This window comes from Thermobia domestica, chromosome 12 (genome assembly GCF_964235325.1).
Source record: "Thermobia domestica chromosome 12, izTheDome1.hap1.1, whole genome shotgun sequence".
In the NCBI taxonomy this organism is placed as follows: domain Eukaryota; kingdom Metazoa; phylum Arthropoda; class Insecta; order Zygentoma; family Lepismatidae; genus Thermobia; species Thermobia domestica.
In genome coordinates this window covers 231728827-231748804 of record NC_137465.1, presented here as the reverse complement: position 1 = coordinate 231748804, position 19978 = coordinate 231728827, and the positions used below count along the sequence as shown (strand labels likewise).

The following is a 19978-nucleotide window of genomic DNA, read 5'->3' as shown; positions in this document are numbered from 1 at the left end:
TTGGGGGTACGCGACCCCCTCGTCCCCCCCCCCGCCAGAGACGCCTATGCTTTGGAGTACCTTTCAACATTGTGTTTCATCATTCACTTCGCATGTTAGAAATTCAGGAAATAATTTAGATTGTGTGATCTCGAATAAAATAATAAAAAGAAATGTAAAGGTCTTATTAAGCACATGCAGGTACATGGGTTTAGAAGTAAATGCAGAGAAAACTAAATACGTGGAAGTTTGTCGAATTCATACTACTGCAAATTATAGATGTGTTAAAATATCAAATAATACTTTCGATAAAGTGTATACTTTCAAAATATCTAGGATCAATATTAACAGACGAAAACCATATATACGAAGAAATTAAATGTCGACTAAAATCCGGGAATTCTTGTTATTATTCAGTTCAAAATCTTTTGTCGTGGCGACATAATCATGCCTGTTGTCCTGTAGACCTATGATTGCGAAACATGGCCACTTACTCTGAGGGAAGAACGCAGATGGAAAGTGTTTGAAAACAAGATCCTGAGACGAATATTCGGACCCAAGAGAAAGGGGAATGGCGGAAACTTCATAACGACAAACTACAGTACATAACTTATAGTGTTTACCAAATATTGTTAGAGTTATCAAATCTAGGAGGCTCAGGTGGGCAGGTCACGTAGTCAGAATGGAAGAAAGTAGGAACGCTTTCAAAGTTTTAACTGGGAGTCCAATTGGAAAACGATCATTAGGAAGACCTTGGCGCAGATGGAAGGATAATATTAAGATGAATCTCGTAGAAAAAGGAATACAAAGTAGAAACTGGACCTAGTTGGCTAAGGATAGAAATCAGTGGAAAGCTTTGGTGAACGCGGCATTGAACCTATGCGTTCCATAGACCATAGAGTTAGTTAGATCCCGAATAAATGAAAATTATTTCGTGGATAAGCACCTGATAGACTACAGTTTGCAGACTGATTGCTTTTATATGATCATTTTCTTGTTTTTCTTTCCCTTTATGAAATTATGTAGCAATATAATACTGTAGCATAGAGTAATTTCATTAGTTTTTCAGTGAAACAGAAAAAATAGGTATAATTTTCTCACTTTGCCAAGTTACGAAAAATTTTAACGGCAGTTCTTCGTATAAAAGCATAGCGAATGAATGAATGAATATATATATATATAAAGATTTCTTTTTTCACTTTACTTCAATTTTCGTTTTGGCAAATGTACAACACTTTTTTCTTTCTTTTTTTACGGAGACTGTATCTTATATTTGTGGAAATAATAAGAAAAAAGCTTACCATTACTCTCGTTGTTTCTGGATTTTTACACACTGACGCACAAGAGACTTTGTCGCATTATGGATCGAGCAACCACTTTCTCCTTTTGTTTTTTTTTAAATTATTACTTTTGCTTTTTTGAAAATGTAGTCTGCTGTCAAAACTGGCTCATTTTTCATAGAACAACCCCCTTATGAATACTAAAGAGATAAATGGTAGACGTTCGGAGATTCTAAAAGCCTTCATGGAGGGACCAAGAAATGGACTTCGAATGCTAATCTGATATGGAAGGAAGGAAGGCAGACTTTTTCTGGGAATTTGATCAGAAAAAATCATTCTTTCCTGCGCCCATTTACTAACCTCTTTCTTTGCATTAATATGTGTTTACTACAATCATGAGCAAAAGCTCTTTTCTTTTCGTCTATGAAAGTTATGTACCAATATATACCGGCTTCAATATATACCAATAGACTATAGACTATAGACTCCAGCTATAGACCAATCTCGATACTATGATGTGTTTCGAAAGTTCTGAAAAATGTGTACGTGCTATAATCTAGATTCTATGAATTTCTTTATAAATCATTACACGATTTTAGAAAAGAAAGTCTTGTACTTTAAATATAGGAACTGATATAATAGTTGAAAGGATTAGCCTAAATGATTCATCAGTTTACAAAGCACTGTTTAATGACAAGTGTGCGACGTACAAAGACGGGTGAAACGTGAAAAGATAGAAGCCTGCCTCGTGGCTCACGTGCACGCTTATTGGCAAGCCTGTGACGGCACTCTACAAGACGGCGCTAATGCAAGAGAAGATTTTTTGTGTGTTAGAATATCCAAAGTGTTCTTCGGTTACGAGAGGTCAGTGGAGTGAGGTGCATTTGAAGTTTAACGTCCCTTTCAGCAGCGAGGGTATATGAGACTGGACCTACCAATTAACATGGAATCCGAACATGAGCTCCCGGCGGGAATCGAACCCGGGTCTCTCACGTCAAAGGCGCGTACGATAACCGCGTAGCCACGAAGCTCTTACGAGAGTTCAGCGTGCATTCATATACAAATACGAAAAGTTGCCCCTAGTCACCAGAGCATTTTGCGTTTCATGATACTGGTTGTCTGTGTAAAGGAAAAAGCACTGGAACACAATTGTCAGCGCCATTCTCAACAAAGAACTGCCACATCGGTGTACTACGTGATATTCCTCTGTTGCTAGACCCCCCATATCGCCAGATCTCACGCCATGTAATTTCTTCCTGTGGGGTTATGTTAGGACAAAGTATATTCCCAATGCTAACAACGCTGCAAGAACTGCACGACCGTGTCACTGCTGCAGTGATGGCCATTGACGGAAACAGGGTAGTGAACGTATGGACGGAACTGGATTACCGTTTGATGTGTGTCGGGTGAGCAAGGGCGCACATACTGAACATTTGTAGAATGTACCAGAAAGTTGGTGAGTGTGTCTATATTTTCATGTATAGTCCGTCTTTGGATACTTGTCATTAAACAGTGCTTTGAAACCCGATGAGTCATTAAGACTGGGTAATAACAAGTTGACAGCTGGGTTACTTATTGATATAAAAAAAAGCCTTTGATGCGCTAAAACATAATACAGTGAGAAAGTTAGATAATATAGGTTACAGATGCGTAGCTTACTCCTGGTTTACTAAAATCTATGTAAAAAGTAATAGATTTTGATGTATTGCATTTTGCTATGACACTTCAGCAGCAAAATAGAAGTGTGACATATATATATATAAATGTGTGTGTGAGTGTGTGTGTCCTTCCGACCAAAGAGAATGACGGGTCGACGAAGAGAAGACGGGTTACAAAACTTTGAGGGATATGAAATACTTTCAGAAAGAAAGAAAGTACAATCTGTGCTGAAAGTCACTTTGTTTAAAAAGTAGATTTCTTAAAGAGCAAAGTGTAGTTAGAAGTCTGTGTGCCACGTCTGTAGAAATTACACTAAAGACAAAATATAAAGAAAAGGTTTCCGTACGTGACAAGAGTTTAAAAAAAGTTAAATTCTTACAATTCAGGAATAAACGTCTGCAGCTAAGTTTCTCTTTTCTTCAAAACGAAGAATTCTTGAGAAGGAACGCTTTTCTGTTAAACCTTTATATGTAAAAATGAAGTCGATCTTTTATGTCGCCTTTTCACGACAGAATGACGACGGTTTCAAATGAATTTTTAAACATAGTTAACACTTGGGTCGAGCTGGGTTTTTATCATTTTACTTTGATAATAAACTAGCCACAAGTTCAGCTAAGCGATTATTAAAATATATAGCATGTATCTCTGAAAATAAGATGTTGCCAGATAATTAACCATAGCATAATTTTTAAATTTGTCGTATTATAATACGGTCCACTCCAAGTATAATCCTTACCGACAAAATATGCTCAAGTAGTTACACGGTTCGAAACGGGTTACTTTACGCATATTAAATGTGTACAGATACTAATATTTATTTATATATACAGATAAATACTAATGCTTTCGGGCGAAGAAAAATTAATATAAGCCCTGGTCTTATTTTCGGGGAAACATAGTATAATAGGATGATGAATATACGAAAACGCCTGAAATGTTAGATAGCCCACATGACATAGTTGTAATGACTGTAGATTACATGCCATATTCTGTCCGTATACAGTCTAAGTATCATTTATTTATTTATTCGCTCTATCTACCATTAGGGGACATGGTGATTCAATGGTAGAACACTCATCTGTTATCGAGGTATTTCTGGTTCGATCCAAGGCCATGTGAGTTTGTGGTGGTCAACATCGTGTCTGTGGGTTTCCTGGAGTTTTCCAGTTTCCCCTCACCTTTTCATTCCACCATTATTTCATAATAGTTCATTTTCATTAACAATTCCTCTCCTTTAGCATAACCGTGGGATAGAAGATTAGAAATTTAATTTCACTTAATTCTCTTCAAGGAATGAGCCAAACTGGACTTGAAACTCACCCTCTTCTACATTGGCTGCATTTCACAGAAAATCAACACTGTAATCCCCGTCCGGATGATGTAACAGCTTATTGAGCAATAAAGTACGCACTTCATAATTTTTTTGTCCGGGGTACTTATTTGATTGATTTCAAGTGCAAGAGTGACCATTATGTGAAATCCTCATTAACCATGCATCATATTAAGTTAAAATCAAATATTTACGAAAGTTATTATAAATTATTTTTCTTTTAAATCTCTGGTGGAGGGAGAAGCTTACTCTCAAGTTCTCGATTGGTTTTAAATCCAAGTAGTGGGAATGATCGTGAAGCCTCGCCATATTACGTGAAATTCTATTACTATTACGAAAGATATCTTGAACATATATCTGAGGAGAGCGGAGAAGTAATCCATACCACATTAGAGGACTAAATTCAAAGTTCATTCTTGATTGGTTTTAATGCGAAACACAGGGGATTATGCGGAAAACAGTCAAAGAAAATATACATAATATTGTATTAAAACCAAATGAGTTTTATATAAGTTATCATGGGACTCGTCTCGTGGCACACTGAATTATGAAGGTCGGTGGTCCCTGTGCCTGTGCGTGCAGCCCTGACGTGTAACAGAACTAGTCTCGAAACTTTTTTATACCACCTCGTATAGATCTTGACGAAACTTGGTTATGGTTTCTTGAAATTTAAGAGCTGTCCCTATTACCTGGGATTAAAATAGTCAGTGACGAAAGGGTGATTTCATCCTATACTAAACAAACATGTTTAAATCCTAACTTCCCTAAAGATTGGTAGTTTCAAGAAATTTGATATGTGCTTTCTTTGGGATTTCTCGACGAGGCCAATTAAATTTATGGTTAAGCTATGAATTGATTCTCAAGAATAAGAAAGTTTCAGGGAAGATTAATAAATAATGAAACTTGGTCGGCATTTCTATTCGTTGGGCTTGCAATCGATTAAAATTGAAGTAGTGGCATCCCGCAATTTACGAAAGATCTTTAAAAAAAAACTTTCGCTCGCTTTTACAGGTAAGGTACGCCTAGTTATAGCTGCTTCGGAGGGGTAGATTGGTCGATTGAAGTTTACTGTCTCATTCAGCACCGAGGCTACATGAAAAGTGGGCCTACAGCTTAGCGGGAGATCCGAAGTAAATGAGCTCCCATTGGGAATCAAACACGGCTCTCTCATGCCGAAGGCACGTGCAGTACTATATAGCTACAAAGGAACTCTGCAAGGGCAAAGCTTATGTTGATCCATTCCTTCCACTGCGTTACTGGTTTATTACTATCTTTACTAGCAACAGGAATCTAAGAAAAAATGTTTTACGATGTTAATTTTTGTATTCAAAATAAGTGGAAACCTTGGAATATTACATAAGGAAAATATACAAAAGAAATCCTTAGATTCAACAAATACTACTTTAAGATCACGGAATCGTTCGTGGATATTGAGAAATAACCTAAATCTTCTTTTATTACGCCGTTGTTCATGCAAATAAAAATCTAAGATAACGAAATTCGTGACAAAATGTTTCATGATTCAGAAGCAAGAAATACAAGGATTACCTTTTTTTCTTTTCTTTCAAGATTGAGATAGTTATTTACAGTTTTTATCTCTCCTGTTCCGCATATATTATGATAATTATACGTAAGTATCTTTCTCGTTTTAGTGAAAAATGATACAAACTAAATTTCCCGAGGTTTTTAAAATGAAGTACTGTAGTTCACTACACACACACACACACACATATATATATATATATATATATATATATATATATATATATATATATACAGGGTGTTAAAGAACAATACCTACAAACTGTAATAAGTAATTCCTCATATGATAAGGTTATGATAAAGGTCTCATTTGGTAAGCATTGAAGAATTGTGTTCCGAACACATACATCTGTATAATTCAAGATATCTATCATGATATAATGAATGCAGGACAGGAGTGAAGAGCGCGTGCGGAATAACAGAACAGTTCACGGTTAAAGTGGGACATCATCAGGGATCTAGTCTTAGTGAATACCTTTCTGCAGCTGTGATGGACAAGGTTACAAAGGGTATCCAAGAGTTAACAAGTTGGAATATGCTATTTCCGGACGACATCATGGTTTTAAGTGAGACCAAGTCAGCACTACAAGAGAAATTAGATACCTGGAGAGGAGCATTGGAGAGCAAAAGGCTTACAACAGAATGTAAATCAAGACAGAATATTTACATTGTCCTTTAAACAAAAAAATATATATAATCGACAATACAAAAATGCGAGAGGACCAAGAATAGGTGGTAATGACGAGGAAATTGAAGTAATTGGGATCAATACTCAAGGAAAATGCAGGAAAAGAAGATGTAAACAGTAAAATTAGCAGCGGTTAGACAAAACGGAGAGAAGACGCAGGAATATTGTGTGGCCGTAGGATACCAATAAGCCTTAAAGAAAAAGTTTACAAAACAGTAGTAAGACCTGCCATATTATACGGAATGGAATTTTTGGACGACGAAGAAGAGAGAGGAACAGAATTTGCATGTAGCGGAGATGAAGATGCTGCGGTGGATGTAAGGAGTGACGCGGAAGAACCGAATTAAGGATGCAGTGATCAGGGGAACAGTAAAAGTGAGACAAGTAGTCGAAAAGCTACAAGAAAGTAGACTGAGTTGGTTTCGGCATGTAAGAAGGAAACCTTCGGAATACATGATGCTATAGAACTAAATGGAAAACGAGCGAGAGGCCTGCTAAAAGAAGAAGTGGGGGAGATTGTGTGAAAAATGATACTGTGATATGGTGTCACAGTGATAGAAACAGTGAAAAATGATACTGTGGTGTGGTGTCACAGTGATAGAAACAGTGAAAAATGATACTGTGATATGGTGTCACAGTGATAAAAACAGTGAAAAATGATACTGTGATATTGTGTCACAGTGATAGAAACAGGTGAAGGACAACGTTTCGAAAGGCCGATCCCAGCTAACTGGGAAAAAGATATGTTAGAAGAAGAAGAAGAAGCTTGAAGGAGAGAATGATTAACGGAAATGAAAGATTACACAGCCACACACACACACACACACAAAATAAAACTTCTGTTCGGCGGACCCCAGGATATGGATTCGATGTACTTTGGTACACAGAATCCAAATTTCGAAACCCCAGGACGATTGACAGTGTCATTTTTTTTTTTTTTATGGGCGAAAAACTTGAGCGGCTTTGCATGGGGAGAACACACATTTTTCGCCCATAAAACAAAATTGACAAGGTCAAACGTCCTAGGATTTCGAAATTTGGATTCTGTAAAAAAAAAATCGTGGTGTTATTTCAACGACATGCCTATGTGTTAACATGATTGTGTTAAAATATAACACAAACAAGTGGTTAGAACAACTCACTCTCTACTTGGAGTTGTGTGTCAAATGCCGGTAGTTGAAATGACACACAACCTGTGTGTTAAATTAACACAAGTGTAGAATCTTCGGTGTTGTTTTCTGCGTGATTGCCAAATATGTTGGGCATCTAATTATAAAGGTTTATGAATTGAAGCTACAGACAAACACAGTAGAAAGAAATACTTAAACAAATCCAGGTATACGCAAAATTTCATCTTCCACATTTGATGCATTTATTGCTTCTTTTTCTAAGCGATTGTGTACTAGAAACAACAAACGCATCAACTTTATTAGATGGCAACTGTCGCCGATCATTTGAAAGTGAATATGGAAGAACTATAAAATAAAGTAAATAGACAGTCGTCATTTTGTTATAAAATTACATGGCGAGCAGATTTGATCTTATCCCAAACGGTTATCGTCGAATATACACGGTTTAAAGGAGCACTCTGATTAGCCAAATTCAAAAGATTTCAACAATCTATCCCTCCACGAACGACGTTTTCTTCATCGCCAGCGTGGAAAAGTCGGAAGAGCACGCGGCTAGTAATCGAAAGGTTGGTGGTTCGGGCTCTCCACCCGCCACTGGAGTAATTGTTTTTACTTGTTTAAAGTGTGTTTTTTTTTTTAGACTCGGCGTAATGTAAACACATTACACATATAGGCGATTTAACATATTTTCAGAGAGTAATTTTGTGATTCATTAACGCTTACGGCACGGCTCAACACCGGTTGTGTGTTAAAGACGTAACACACCCCCTGTGTTGAACGCCAACACCGCGGGATATATGTTGAACTAACACCGCATAGTGGTAGTCACGCTGGAACCACTGCCTTGTGTTAAAATTGAGTTGAATTAACACAACCATTTTTTACTGTGTGGGGTCCGCTGAACAGAACGTTTGTTTTTTGCATGTCTGTGTTACATGTATCCCCCCTGTTCAAAATTCCTCAAGTTTTTCAGCCATAATGACATGGTCAACCGTCCTGGGGATTTGAAATTTGAATTCTGTGTAAGAAAATATATCGAATCCATTCCCTGAGTTCCGGTGCACACAACTTTTATTTTGTATGTGTGTGTGTGTGTTATTAAAGGAATTGGTGGAATGAGAACATGAGACAAAACCTACAAACTCGGAAGAAACTCATGGATTCCATATTGTTTATCATGAGCTGGTATCGAACCCCCCTTGCACCAAAGGTGAGCGCTCTATCACTTTTTAAAAGCTCTTCTCTACTCTCAATTTTTCTCATATTCTCCATGACTACTCGACCTGGCTGGGACACAAAATTGGAAACATCGAGGAGAGCTGAAAATACTCATCCTCTACAGACAGACTCGAACCTAGAATGGATATCACCCTTCAGATCGCTCGAACACACCATACCGTCTCCACTGAATCATGCCGTCATTTTTCAATATTATTTGTCTCGATTTTATACACATAACTAGGAGTGTTATTTGAGGAGAACAGAGAGGCAATTGCCACCCCCTCTGAGTTTGGGAAATACATATTTTTCTAATCAATATACGTATACTGATGCGTATACTGTATACTAATACGTATATTAGTATTCAACGTGGCTCAGTGGTTGAGCGTTCACTTCTGGTGCTTGGGGTTTCGGGTTCAAACCCTACTCTCGCCAAGTGAACTTTGTGATGGACCAACACCGTGTGCGTGGGTTTTCTCGAGGTTCTCCTGTTTCCTCCCACTTTCTTCATTCCACCATTTCATTCATTTCTCATAATCACCGTCTCCTTTAGCCTAACCGGCATAACCGTGGGACGTAAAACTCAACGATTTCATTTCATTTTTTCCGTTTCCTCCCACTTCTTCATTGCATCATTTCCTTCATCCTGACCATCTACGTCTCCTTAACCTACAAGACATAATCGAGGGACGTAAAAACTCAGATATTATTTCATACTTTCATAAATATTATTCGATTTTGTTAAATTTCTTAAGATCACCGTCAAAGTGAAATAAAAACCATCACAGGCTCAAACTCCATCTATATTGAAAATTTGATCGAGACAAGTGGTTCAAGAGTTAAGTCACAAACGCAGCCAATTTAATTTTTAAGTATTTCTGTACGTCTCCCCTTCCCCTTCCCCTTCCCCTACCCGTCAAAGTGAAATGATAAAAATCATTCCAGGCTCTAACGTGATCTGTGTGGCAAAATAGATCGAAATTGGCCTCGTGGTTCAAGAGTCAGTAAGTTTTATTTATTTTTATATATATCCCCCTTCCCTGCGTTGTGCCGTCAAAGTGAAATTATAAAATACATCCCAGGCCCATACCACATCTACATTTAAAATTTAATCGAGATCGGTTGGGTGGTTCAAGAGATATGATGTCACATACTCATTTTGATTTTTATTAGGATAGATTTTCAAAGCACGCGTTAGAGTTTTTTCTGCTCATTATTTTAATGCAATTATGTGTTATTAAAAAATATATACATATAACAATAAATAGAACATTCTATATCGAAGAAATCGTCGTGACGACGTTTTATACTGACGACATTTCTACCCAGGCGAGATTCTGTGTCCCGAGATCAGGACGGCGAGGTTTTGTCCAGGCGAGATTTTGGGTATGACGAGATTTTGGGACGCGAGGTTTTGCCAAGGCAAGGATTTGTCTTAGCGAGATTTTGGCCCGCGAGGTTTTGGCCTGGCGAGATTTTGGGCCGCGAGGTTTTGGGCGGCGAGGTTTTGGACAGGCGAGGTTTTGGCCCGGCGAGATGTTGGAGCGCGAGGTTTTGGCCAGGCGAGCTTTCGGTCCGGCGAGATTTTGAGCCGCGAGATTTTGGGCAGCGAGGTTTTGGCCAGGCGAGGTTTTGGTCCGCAAGGTTGTCGCTGCGAGATTTTGTATCCAAAGCAAATGTACAAAGTTAACTTACACAAAGTTATTTTTATTAAGAAACGTAAAGTTTTTACTTATCTTTTTCCTAAGTTATTACTACATTCTTAATATGAATTATGTTCATAGGAAATTAAATTTAAAATGTTTACTGTACTTAATCCAAACTGCTACTTTTATTCTTTAAAGGCAGAATGATATCATTGCTTATAATTCTTAATATAAGTAGGGAGTACAGGATAGTTTTATAAGTGTCAACTAGGTTTCAAACAGGCCCAATTTTTGTTTTATTCCCTGAAGGGGGTGGGGCTGATTGCAATGAATCATTATGCAAAACTTTCACTAGGCAGCTAGCTAGACAAATATTGTGACTATTGTCCGTGTATCGCTTAGTAGGGATCCAGAAAGGGGGTGTGGGGCTTGCGCGCCACTCCTTGAGGAGTAAACTATATAAATTAGTCCCTAACGAAGCCCTAGTTCAAAAGCTGTGGAAAAACACAAAGTTTTAAAATTTCTCTCGAAAGGAAGATTCTGAGTGCGTTCTCCACTCATTGCACATAATGTGTGCGTTTCCAGTACATGGTAATCCTGGATTCTCTCGTGTAGAACAACATGGTTTTCCTCAATGTCGCCTCCAGAAACGCGGATATAAATACGTATTATGAAGCAATGCAGCCCACATTTTTAGTTAGCGAACCAAATATCGAAAAATGTCTCAAGTTTATTTTTCAAACCTGCGTCCCCCCTCCCCTCAAAAATTCCTATATCCGTCCCCGGTTTCGGCTGTTGCCAATTAACTGCTAATAGTCATAGCGTACCTTTTGAAATATTTCCAAACGTACTTTGTGTAAAGGACAGCTTTCCGTTATCTTTTTCGCACTTGCGCCCTTTTACTGTGCGTCCTGGAGCAACTACTCCACTCGCTCCATTGTAGTTACGCCACTGGTATTAGATGATATGGCATACCGATAGTAAAATAAAATCTCGAAAACTATACCGTCTGCAAAAAAATTAATTAATTACAAATTCAATTCTATTGTATCCAACAAGATTGTCCATGGAAGTTGTGAAAGCGCCATTATGTCGAATAAACAGGATAATCTATTAAGAGTAATGCGTAATAGTAAAAATAATGTATTAATATAAATAATACAAAAATGATTTAAGAACATTCTTTTTTTAAAAAAAAATACAATAATGTTAACCAACTTCAACAAAAGCACTAAAAAGTAGAAAATAATAAAACCTCTAAAAAGTAGAAAATAATAAAAGCGTTAAAAGTAGAAAATAATAAAAGCTCTAGAAACAGAAAACAACAATAATAAAACTATTAAAAGCAGAAAATAATTCGTTATCTATATCTATACGAAATATTTGAAGTCTGTGCCAGGCGAAACAAATTAATACCTATAAAATTAGTTTCTATAATAATTTTATGAGATATTAATTTGTTTAACTTGGCATGGATGTCAATTTTTTTATAGATAGTAACAGTTAATTATTTTCTGCTTTTAAGCGTTTTATTATTTTGTACCTTTTAGTACTTTTGCTGAAGACGGTTAATATAATCTTTTAAAAATAAAAATTTTATTTTCTAGTTTTTAGTGAGTTTTTGAAGTCGGTTATTTTTCCCTTAAGTTTTTCCCTTTCCCCTTTTTCCACTTATTCGTTACCCCAGTAGTTTAGTTATATGAATAAACTAAAGATAGAGCAGCAACTTCCTATAAAGTGGGTCAGCCTCCGAAACATGAATTATCATATATATTTAGATACACGTCTCTCAGTCTATGCGTTAAGAATTATACGTGAATATAATTACGATATTAACACGATTATCTGTAGAGGAATTTCATGGTCTCATTCCGAAGACTGTAATCAAATTCTGAACAAAAAAATGTTGGAACCTGTGAAAAGTATACTCTTTGAAACTGAACAAGTAGCACTATCACGTGTACACCATGTGAAGAAGTTTGGTTTCTATGGTGATTTTTTCCTCAATTATTATAGAAACCGGAAGTGGTACTATATTGATACCACTTCCGGTTTCACTAGAAATAAAGACTTATTCTGGATAAAAGCATGCCGGTTTTGAATCGTCTGGCAAATTTTTGTTTCTCAGTTGCAGACATTGTTCTGTACTGTTGCTCTGCCCACAACATTTCGATTGTCACCTTAGTCTGAATTTCTTGAATTTCTTCAGTCTGTATCTAGTCATGGAGCAGTTTACAATAGCGCAACGTGTGCTATCAGAACGGAGAAAGTTATGTACTAACTGTCAGGCGACTTCGCGTGGTTCTAGGGCGAAATGGGGCACCAACTGAATTAACAGTTCGCAGACTTACGAAAGAGTTCATTAAAACGGATTCAACACAGGCCGGTACCCAGCCCAAAAATTTAGGGAGGCCGGCTGAAATTAGGGGGGGCGATCCAACCATATTATAGTTCATCATCATATTATAGTTCATTTGCAAGCCTACCGTGAAAATTTTATGGGGCCCAGCCAAAATTTAGGGGGCCCCCTAGACCCCCCTGGTACGGGCCTGGTTCAACAGTGAACATTAAAAGTCCTGGGCGTTATCATAATGGTCGTTCTGAGCAAAACATTGCGGTGGTTCGTGACAATGTTTTGGATGTTAGTCAGGCAGTCATAGCGAATTTCTCGAACAGAGCTATTGCATGCCAGCGCAGTAGAGGAGGTCATATGTCCGACGTCACTCACCATACCTGAAATCGGAATGTGTGATCAACATGTCTATGAATTTTGTTAGTGTTTTGTAAAATTAAAGGTCATAATTTGATGTAATGCCGGCGCGCTTTTTGAATAACAACCGTATATTAGAGTGGAGATGAAGTTTATTCTTATGACGCTTAATCAACTGCACAAAACCACTTTTCCCTACCTATTGCCGTTTTTACTCTAAACTGCAAATGGCTAACGTTAAAAGTGCAAGTGATTAATTTTTGTTATTTTTCGTTTCTATAGATGGTTAACAAAGAAGATTTTACCTATTCTTAGAACACTAAATCGATTTTTTTAAAAACACTTCTCTCTATCTGTTATTGGAGTGGCTCTATGTAGATCAATCGGAAGATGTAATAAATGTTTTACAATTTAGTAGAGAGCTAAGAATGGAGATGAAATATGTTCTTCGGATGGTTAATCGACTGCAAATAATCGCTTTTCGCTTTCTATTTGCCTTTTTGCTCTTTAGTGATCAACGTTAAACCTAAAATGCTTGATTTCTATCATCTCCTGCTTAAATATCACTTCCACCATGAAGCTTTTGACTGCGTACATCCTGGCCAAAATTGATGGTCATCCATCAAGTAGTTCTTGAGATTTCTTGTCTTCTGCATGAGGGACACACGGACAAACAGAATAAATAAACAGTGCGTTCCATGCATAACACTAAGACCCGTCTCCTGAAGAAACCAAGGCAGATAAAAACATGAAACCTTTTGTAGCCTTCAAGGGACATAAAAACAACATTACGCTGATAAGGAAAATCCTGCATGAGGGGGGCCTAAGAGAGTTACGAGGGGTAACTACGCTGCCGTGTCGTGACAAAACGCTGTAACTTTGGCGGAGAAGTTTTGCGAAAATGAGCCGTAAAGTTTTCATTCGAAAATGTGATCTGTATCGTGTAGAACCAGTGTACCTTGACTTTGGAAACACGTGGTTACATGTAATGTTACGTAAATGCATGTTGTGTGATTAAATTTGATGAAAACTGATTGGTTGACCATTATTGCCTAGTTACACTGGTTCTACACGATACAGATCACATTTTCGAATGAAAACTTTACGGCTCATTTTCGCAAAACTTCTCCGCCAAAGTTACAGCGTTTTGTCACGACACGGCAGTACGAGTACTTCGACCGTACTTACGGATGGCCGCCATGATGGATAGAGACATGATAGCAACAAGCAGTTTCCAGAACTGGTCTCTACACGCCATTAGCTTTCAAACGAGATACCGCACGATGGGGCTGCTACTTAAAATTTTATAGTTACCCCCCATAACTCCATTAAGTCCCCCCTCTTGGGGGATTCTCCTTATCAGCATAATGTTCTCTTTTATGTCCCTTGAAGGTTACAAAAAGTTTCATGTTTCTATCTGCCTTGGTTTCTTCAGGAAACGGGCCTTAACGTTATTCGTGAAACGCACTGTGTATATATAAAAGAGTTAAATTCCTTTAAACACGCTTGTTGTGAAACCATATGAGCTTGAGTATCTACATGAACTCCTCCTCTGACAAAATTGCAAGTACGCTAGGAATTCAATAATTGCACACAAATAAAAGGGTCTGAAAAGCAAGGAAAATTGAAAACTTTGCTCTGCCCCAGAGAACGATCAGGAGACACAACCTTCCAAATTGCTTATAGGTGTAGGAGCAGCGCTGACAGAATCTAGTTATGACATACTACTTCCTAAATGAAGAACGTTTAGAGCTGATTTCGGTCGGTGATAATTCTACGTATAATGCAAGATTTCTCAACCTGCAGGTCGGTACCCCTAAGAGGTTAACGAGGGAAATATGCCCACATGGAGGTCACAAAGGGAGGTGTAAATGATAAATGAAACTTGGATCTAGCAATAGAAAACTATATTTGTAAAGATTATTCTGAATTTCTTATCTTGAAAGACATTTTTATTTTCCCTACTTATTAAGAGGCCACGGTTGTTTAATGGTAGAGTGCTTCTCTCTGTTGCGTGAGATTCCTAGTTCAATCTCCGGACAAATAAGTTTCTGGTGGACAACATTGTGTCCTTGGGTTTTCTCGGGGTATTCCCGTTTCCTCCATCATTATCATTCCATCAATTCTCTCTTCATCATTCACTTGGCTTCATCATCGCTCTCCTTTAGCTTAACAGGTGTAACGTATAAACTGAAAGATTTCATTTTATTTCATCTTCGTTTACATACTTACAGTCAGAGACAAAAGGATGTCAAACAAAATTTAAAATAAACAAATAAAGAAAGCAGCAATAAACGTAAAAGCTGATCACAAATTGGAAATTACTTATGGAATTCGCGGGCAAGAGGTTGTAATATGGAGGGAGAAACGTGGTGTGAAATTGCTTGAGAAAGCCTGCTATACAAAAAGCTTATCGCAAACCAGAAATTATTTATGGAGATCGCTGGCAAAAGGTTGTGATATGGGAAGGGAGTGTACTAATATGACAGTTTGAGAAAACCTCTATAGTGAATATAAAGCATTATCTACAGAAGACAAAATCATCTCTAACTTAGACCCTACATGGAGAGAAAGAAAAACGTAAATACTGGAGCAGCAGATTAGCACAATAAAACACTTGAATTTCTGGAAACATTACTAAGTAAACATGTCTTTCAACCAGAGCGAGATTAAAGGGGAGCCTAAAGGGGCTGTAGCTCCGGACATCCAGATAGGCAGTAGCTTCTACTCTTAACCAAAATGTCAACAGGCTATCTTAAAAAGAATCATGAAGATAGAATCATCACCATAAAATAAGATATGACCAAAAATATGAAACTTATTCCCTTAACTTCCCTACTGTACTTTCACAGAAATGTATTAGGCGAAGTCAGGAGGGGCTACATATTTTTTCTAACCCCGAGCCTCTAGATGGGTTAGGCAAGTCCTGCTTTCAGCGATGCAAGTTAGTTACAACAGAATGTTTCACGATAACAAAGTAGTCAAGTTTAAAATAAATAAATAAACAAATAAATAAATGTCACCTCTTCTCGGAGAAACAATGAACCCCCAGAAATACTAAAATTTTGAATTTGATTCTCCATTCCGCCCTATATCTCAATCGTATTTTGCTATAAACTATAAGAACGAAGTAAGCTATAAGAAATTTTTAGCTTCTTATTTTCTCATATATATATATATATATATATATATATATATATATATATATATATATATATATATAGAGAGAGAGAGAGAGAGAGAGAGAGAGAGAGAGAGATAAGCAAATGTAAAATATACAAATATTCAAATGACTGAAAGGTTCAGGGATGAACAGGTAATAAGTAAAGATGCTATAAAATTTAACGTTAGAATTTCTGATGCTTACCTGTTTTCGTTTGTAGGTATTTCAGTCTGATCTTCAGTATTTGTGTTCCACATAGTTGGTATTCGTCCATTCACGTCATAATCACTAGTACAACTATGCTTTAATGTCACGATCAAAATTACAATTGCCTTCAAGAAAAGCTCCATCCTTGATATAATATTTTTCGTCCTCAATAAGCTGACAACACTGATAAAATGTTACGGACAAATAATAATAACACGTTTTAGCTTGAGAAACAAGATAATTTTGTATTAATGGTCTTTTAATTTTTCGTAGAAAATTTTCTTTTCAAAAAATCCTAGAATAAAAATTGATGTTTTCAAAAGAACATATACAGGTTCCAGGACTGCAAACTTCTTATCTATTTATAAACAAACTTTACTTTGATTATTCACTTTTAACTCATTGAAAAAATATATGTAAATTCTATTTTCATCACGTTTCTCTGCGTGACATTAAAACCTTTTAAAACTTGGTATGTTTTTATATTGCAGATAGTCCAATGTAGAAGTTAAATAATCTAATAATAAGGCCCAGAGAAAAATATTTCCCCTCTTTTTTTATTATTATTATTTTCCGTTCGCTAACCCCGAGTATAACCCAAAAGTCGCGCTAGTTCCGTCGGAACGTTACCCGAGGTCGCAACACCGACTGCAAGGGTGGATCACGGAAGACTGCTTTCCAAGACTCACGAGTGCAGCCCAAGAATGGAAATTTTCAATGGGCAGTGTTTCCATCTACAGTACTCCAGATAGTACCATATTGCAAATATGAACAAAATATTCATCTCGCATTAGATAGAACAAGTTTTTTTATCAGGATCAGGTGTGCACCCAGAATTGTTTGTTCGGAGAAGGAGTAACGGATCTAGAAGGTAACAACTAAGGGACAGCCGGAACCAAGATATCATGAGTTTACACTTTTTTATGAATCCTGTAGAAGTTACCAACGTAACTATCTTCCAAGAAATATTATGACTAGGTTGAGCATTGGCATTGTGGACCTGAAATATTGTTTTATGCATTGCATAACAATAAAACAGAAACCATATCTAACGTTTCAAAAATTTTCCAATAAACAACAAAAAGTAACACTTACTATAAAATTTCAAAAATATACAAATAATAGTTTCAATTATTATTGTAACTGAAAAAACTGGATCCCAGGGTTAGATCCATGGGCGCCGATTTCCCTGTAACTTTGGGGCGGAGCATTCATAAAAAAAATACATGTAACAATACATATAACAATAAAAAATACATATAAAAATATATGTTCATAAAAATACATAGGGACCCACATGAGCTTTGCGGGGCCCGGGCCCCCTCGCCCCCCCCAGAATCGACGCCCTTGGTTAGATCTGCCACAGGAGAGGGGTTAAAGATTAGGGGGTACATGCCTCTACTTTTATGTAATATTGAATGGCTATTATTCTGCACCCCAAAAGACGATAAGTAATTGTGAAATGCTGCTACCTATATTTTCAGAAATAAATGATAGAACTAGATTGTTTTTGTAAGAGAAAAAGTACAGATGAAGTGTAAGGTCAAATTTTCATATTGCGTTAATCATTTCCCTATTAAACAAGTATTGTTTCATTGAAAATGTACAAATGTATGTTGAGTTAGGAAGTTTTTTTTTTTTTTTTTTTTGGAGGGGAAGGGTCAGGGCCTGGTGAATCCTACCGTGGATGCGCACCCAATTAGGATCATGCAGTGAAACTGATATAACAGGGATGCCCACAAAGGTGAGCTATGACGCAAACTGCGTCATTGAAATATTTGTGGGGGTTAAAAATCTATATAAATATGTTTGAGGAGATGTAAAAATTAATCGAATTTTTTTTTCATGGAAGAACAGCTACGGATAGACAATTGGGGGGGTGCGTTATGGACATAAGGGGGGTGGGCACCACTGATATAACGTCCGTTCGTCCGTTACTCCACATGATAACTCTTGAACGATTTTTTTTCTTTTGAGTGGATAACTCTAGCGATTATCTCGACGGACACCTTGTATGAAATCAAACCATTAATATCTTAACAAATAACAGTGACGTTAATACTTGCTGAGCCGCGGCGGCTCAGTGGTAGAGCATTCACCTCTGGTCTATGGGGTCCTTCGTTTGATCCCAGCGTGCGCCAAGTGAACTTTGTGGTGGACAAACACCGTGAAGGGTGCATTTTCTCGGGGTTCTCCCGTTTCCTACTGCGTACTTCATTCCAGCATTTCATTCATTTCTCATCATCGCCGTCTCCTTTAGCCTATCCAGCATAATCGTTGGACGTAAAACTTAAAGATTTCATTTCGTTTTTAATGCTTGCTACGTATTTCTCATACACGTAAGTGAATTTTGGAATTCTCTTTTCTGCAATAGATTAGCTCGAACTATTACCACGGCCACATTCGTCAATCGAGTCAACCCGTTAAAATGTTAACGGATATTAATGGCATTAAGGTGGCCATCTATATCCCATATCTCATATATGTAAGTTTCCAGTGAATTCTCTGTAACGTCTTCATCAGAGTTTATTCTTTGTGAGCTAACACCTGCAATTCAAAATTATTTGAAACGAACGTACGCATTATACACATTAAAATAATATTTTTTAAAAAAAGTTTCAAATGAGCTGATAGGAAAATTTAAAACAAGCAAATGTAACAATTATTCGTGTAGATAGAGTAGGTTCTATTTTAATAACTTGGGAGCTATAAAGCGTCATTAAGTTCAGAGGGCCAACGAACTAATCGAATATCTTGACTACGTAAAATTGCAGATATTATGGGATTAGGGTCGACTTCAAAACTATGAACTTTCAAATAGACGATATAGAACCTGTCTTTGAGATGCTGAATAAATATCAAAAACTATTTCTCGCTATTTCTTACGGTTTTTTGCTTAATGACAATAAATATTAAAACTCGAAATGATATAACTATATTCCTACCATTTTCGTCTTAAATATAGGACTAAGGGAGAGGATGACATCTATTCTTGAGACACTGAATTCATATCATCAGTGATGGAATGGGTTACAAACTTCGTGACTTATGATCCGGAAGACCCGTAGGCAGTCAGATCGTAATCCATCAGAGCCGGTGATCAGGAGTGACCAATTCTGACCCGAACAGACTCATAAATAGGAGTGGCTCGGTGACCGGTAGAGCCTGGAGACAAAACGTCGTAATACACATGTGTGAGGTTACTAATTCAATTCTAATAAACAGGATTTTCTCTTCTCTCATTATCTTCTAACTACTATTTCATTTCTCGCTTGCTGTTTGCGTCTTAGTGTGTCAAGCATTGCTAACTAAACTAACTAACTCTATGGCCTATGGAACCCGGAGGTTCAGTGCCGCGTTCAGAAAAGCTCTCCACTGACTTCTATCCTTAGCTAACTGCATCCAGTTTCTACTTTGTATTCC

General features: G+C 37.2%; 1 protein-coding gene across 1 annotated transcript in view; it reads right to left on the bottom strand.

The window, feature by feature from the left end:
* LOC145667118 (uncharacterized) overlaps positions 1–17215 on the bottom strand; it is a 63986-nt gene extending 46771 nt beyond the window's left edge. The window contains exon 1 of the mRNA XM_081734861.1: positions 16553–17215. Coding sequence (XP_081590987.1) covers positions 16553–16698 — 146 coding nt within the window. The 5' untranslated portion in view covers positions 16699–17215. The remainder of the gene's footprint in view (positions 1–16552) is intronic.
* Between the last annotated feature and the right edge of the window lie 2763 nt (positions 17216–19978).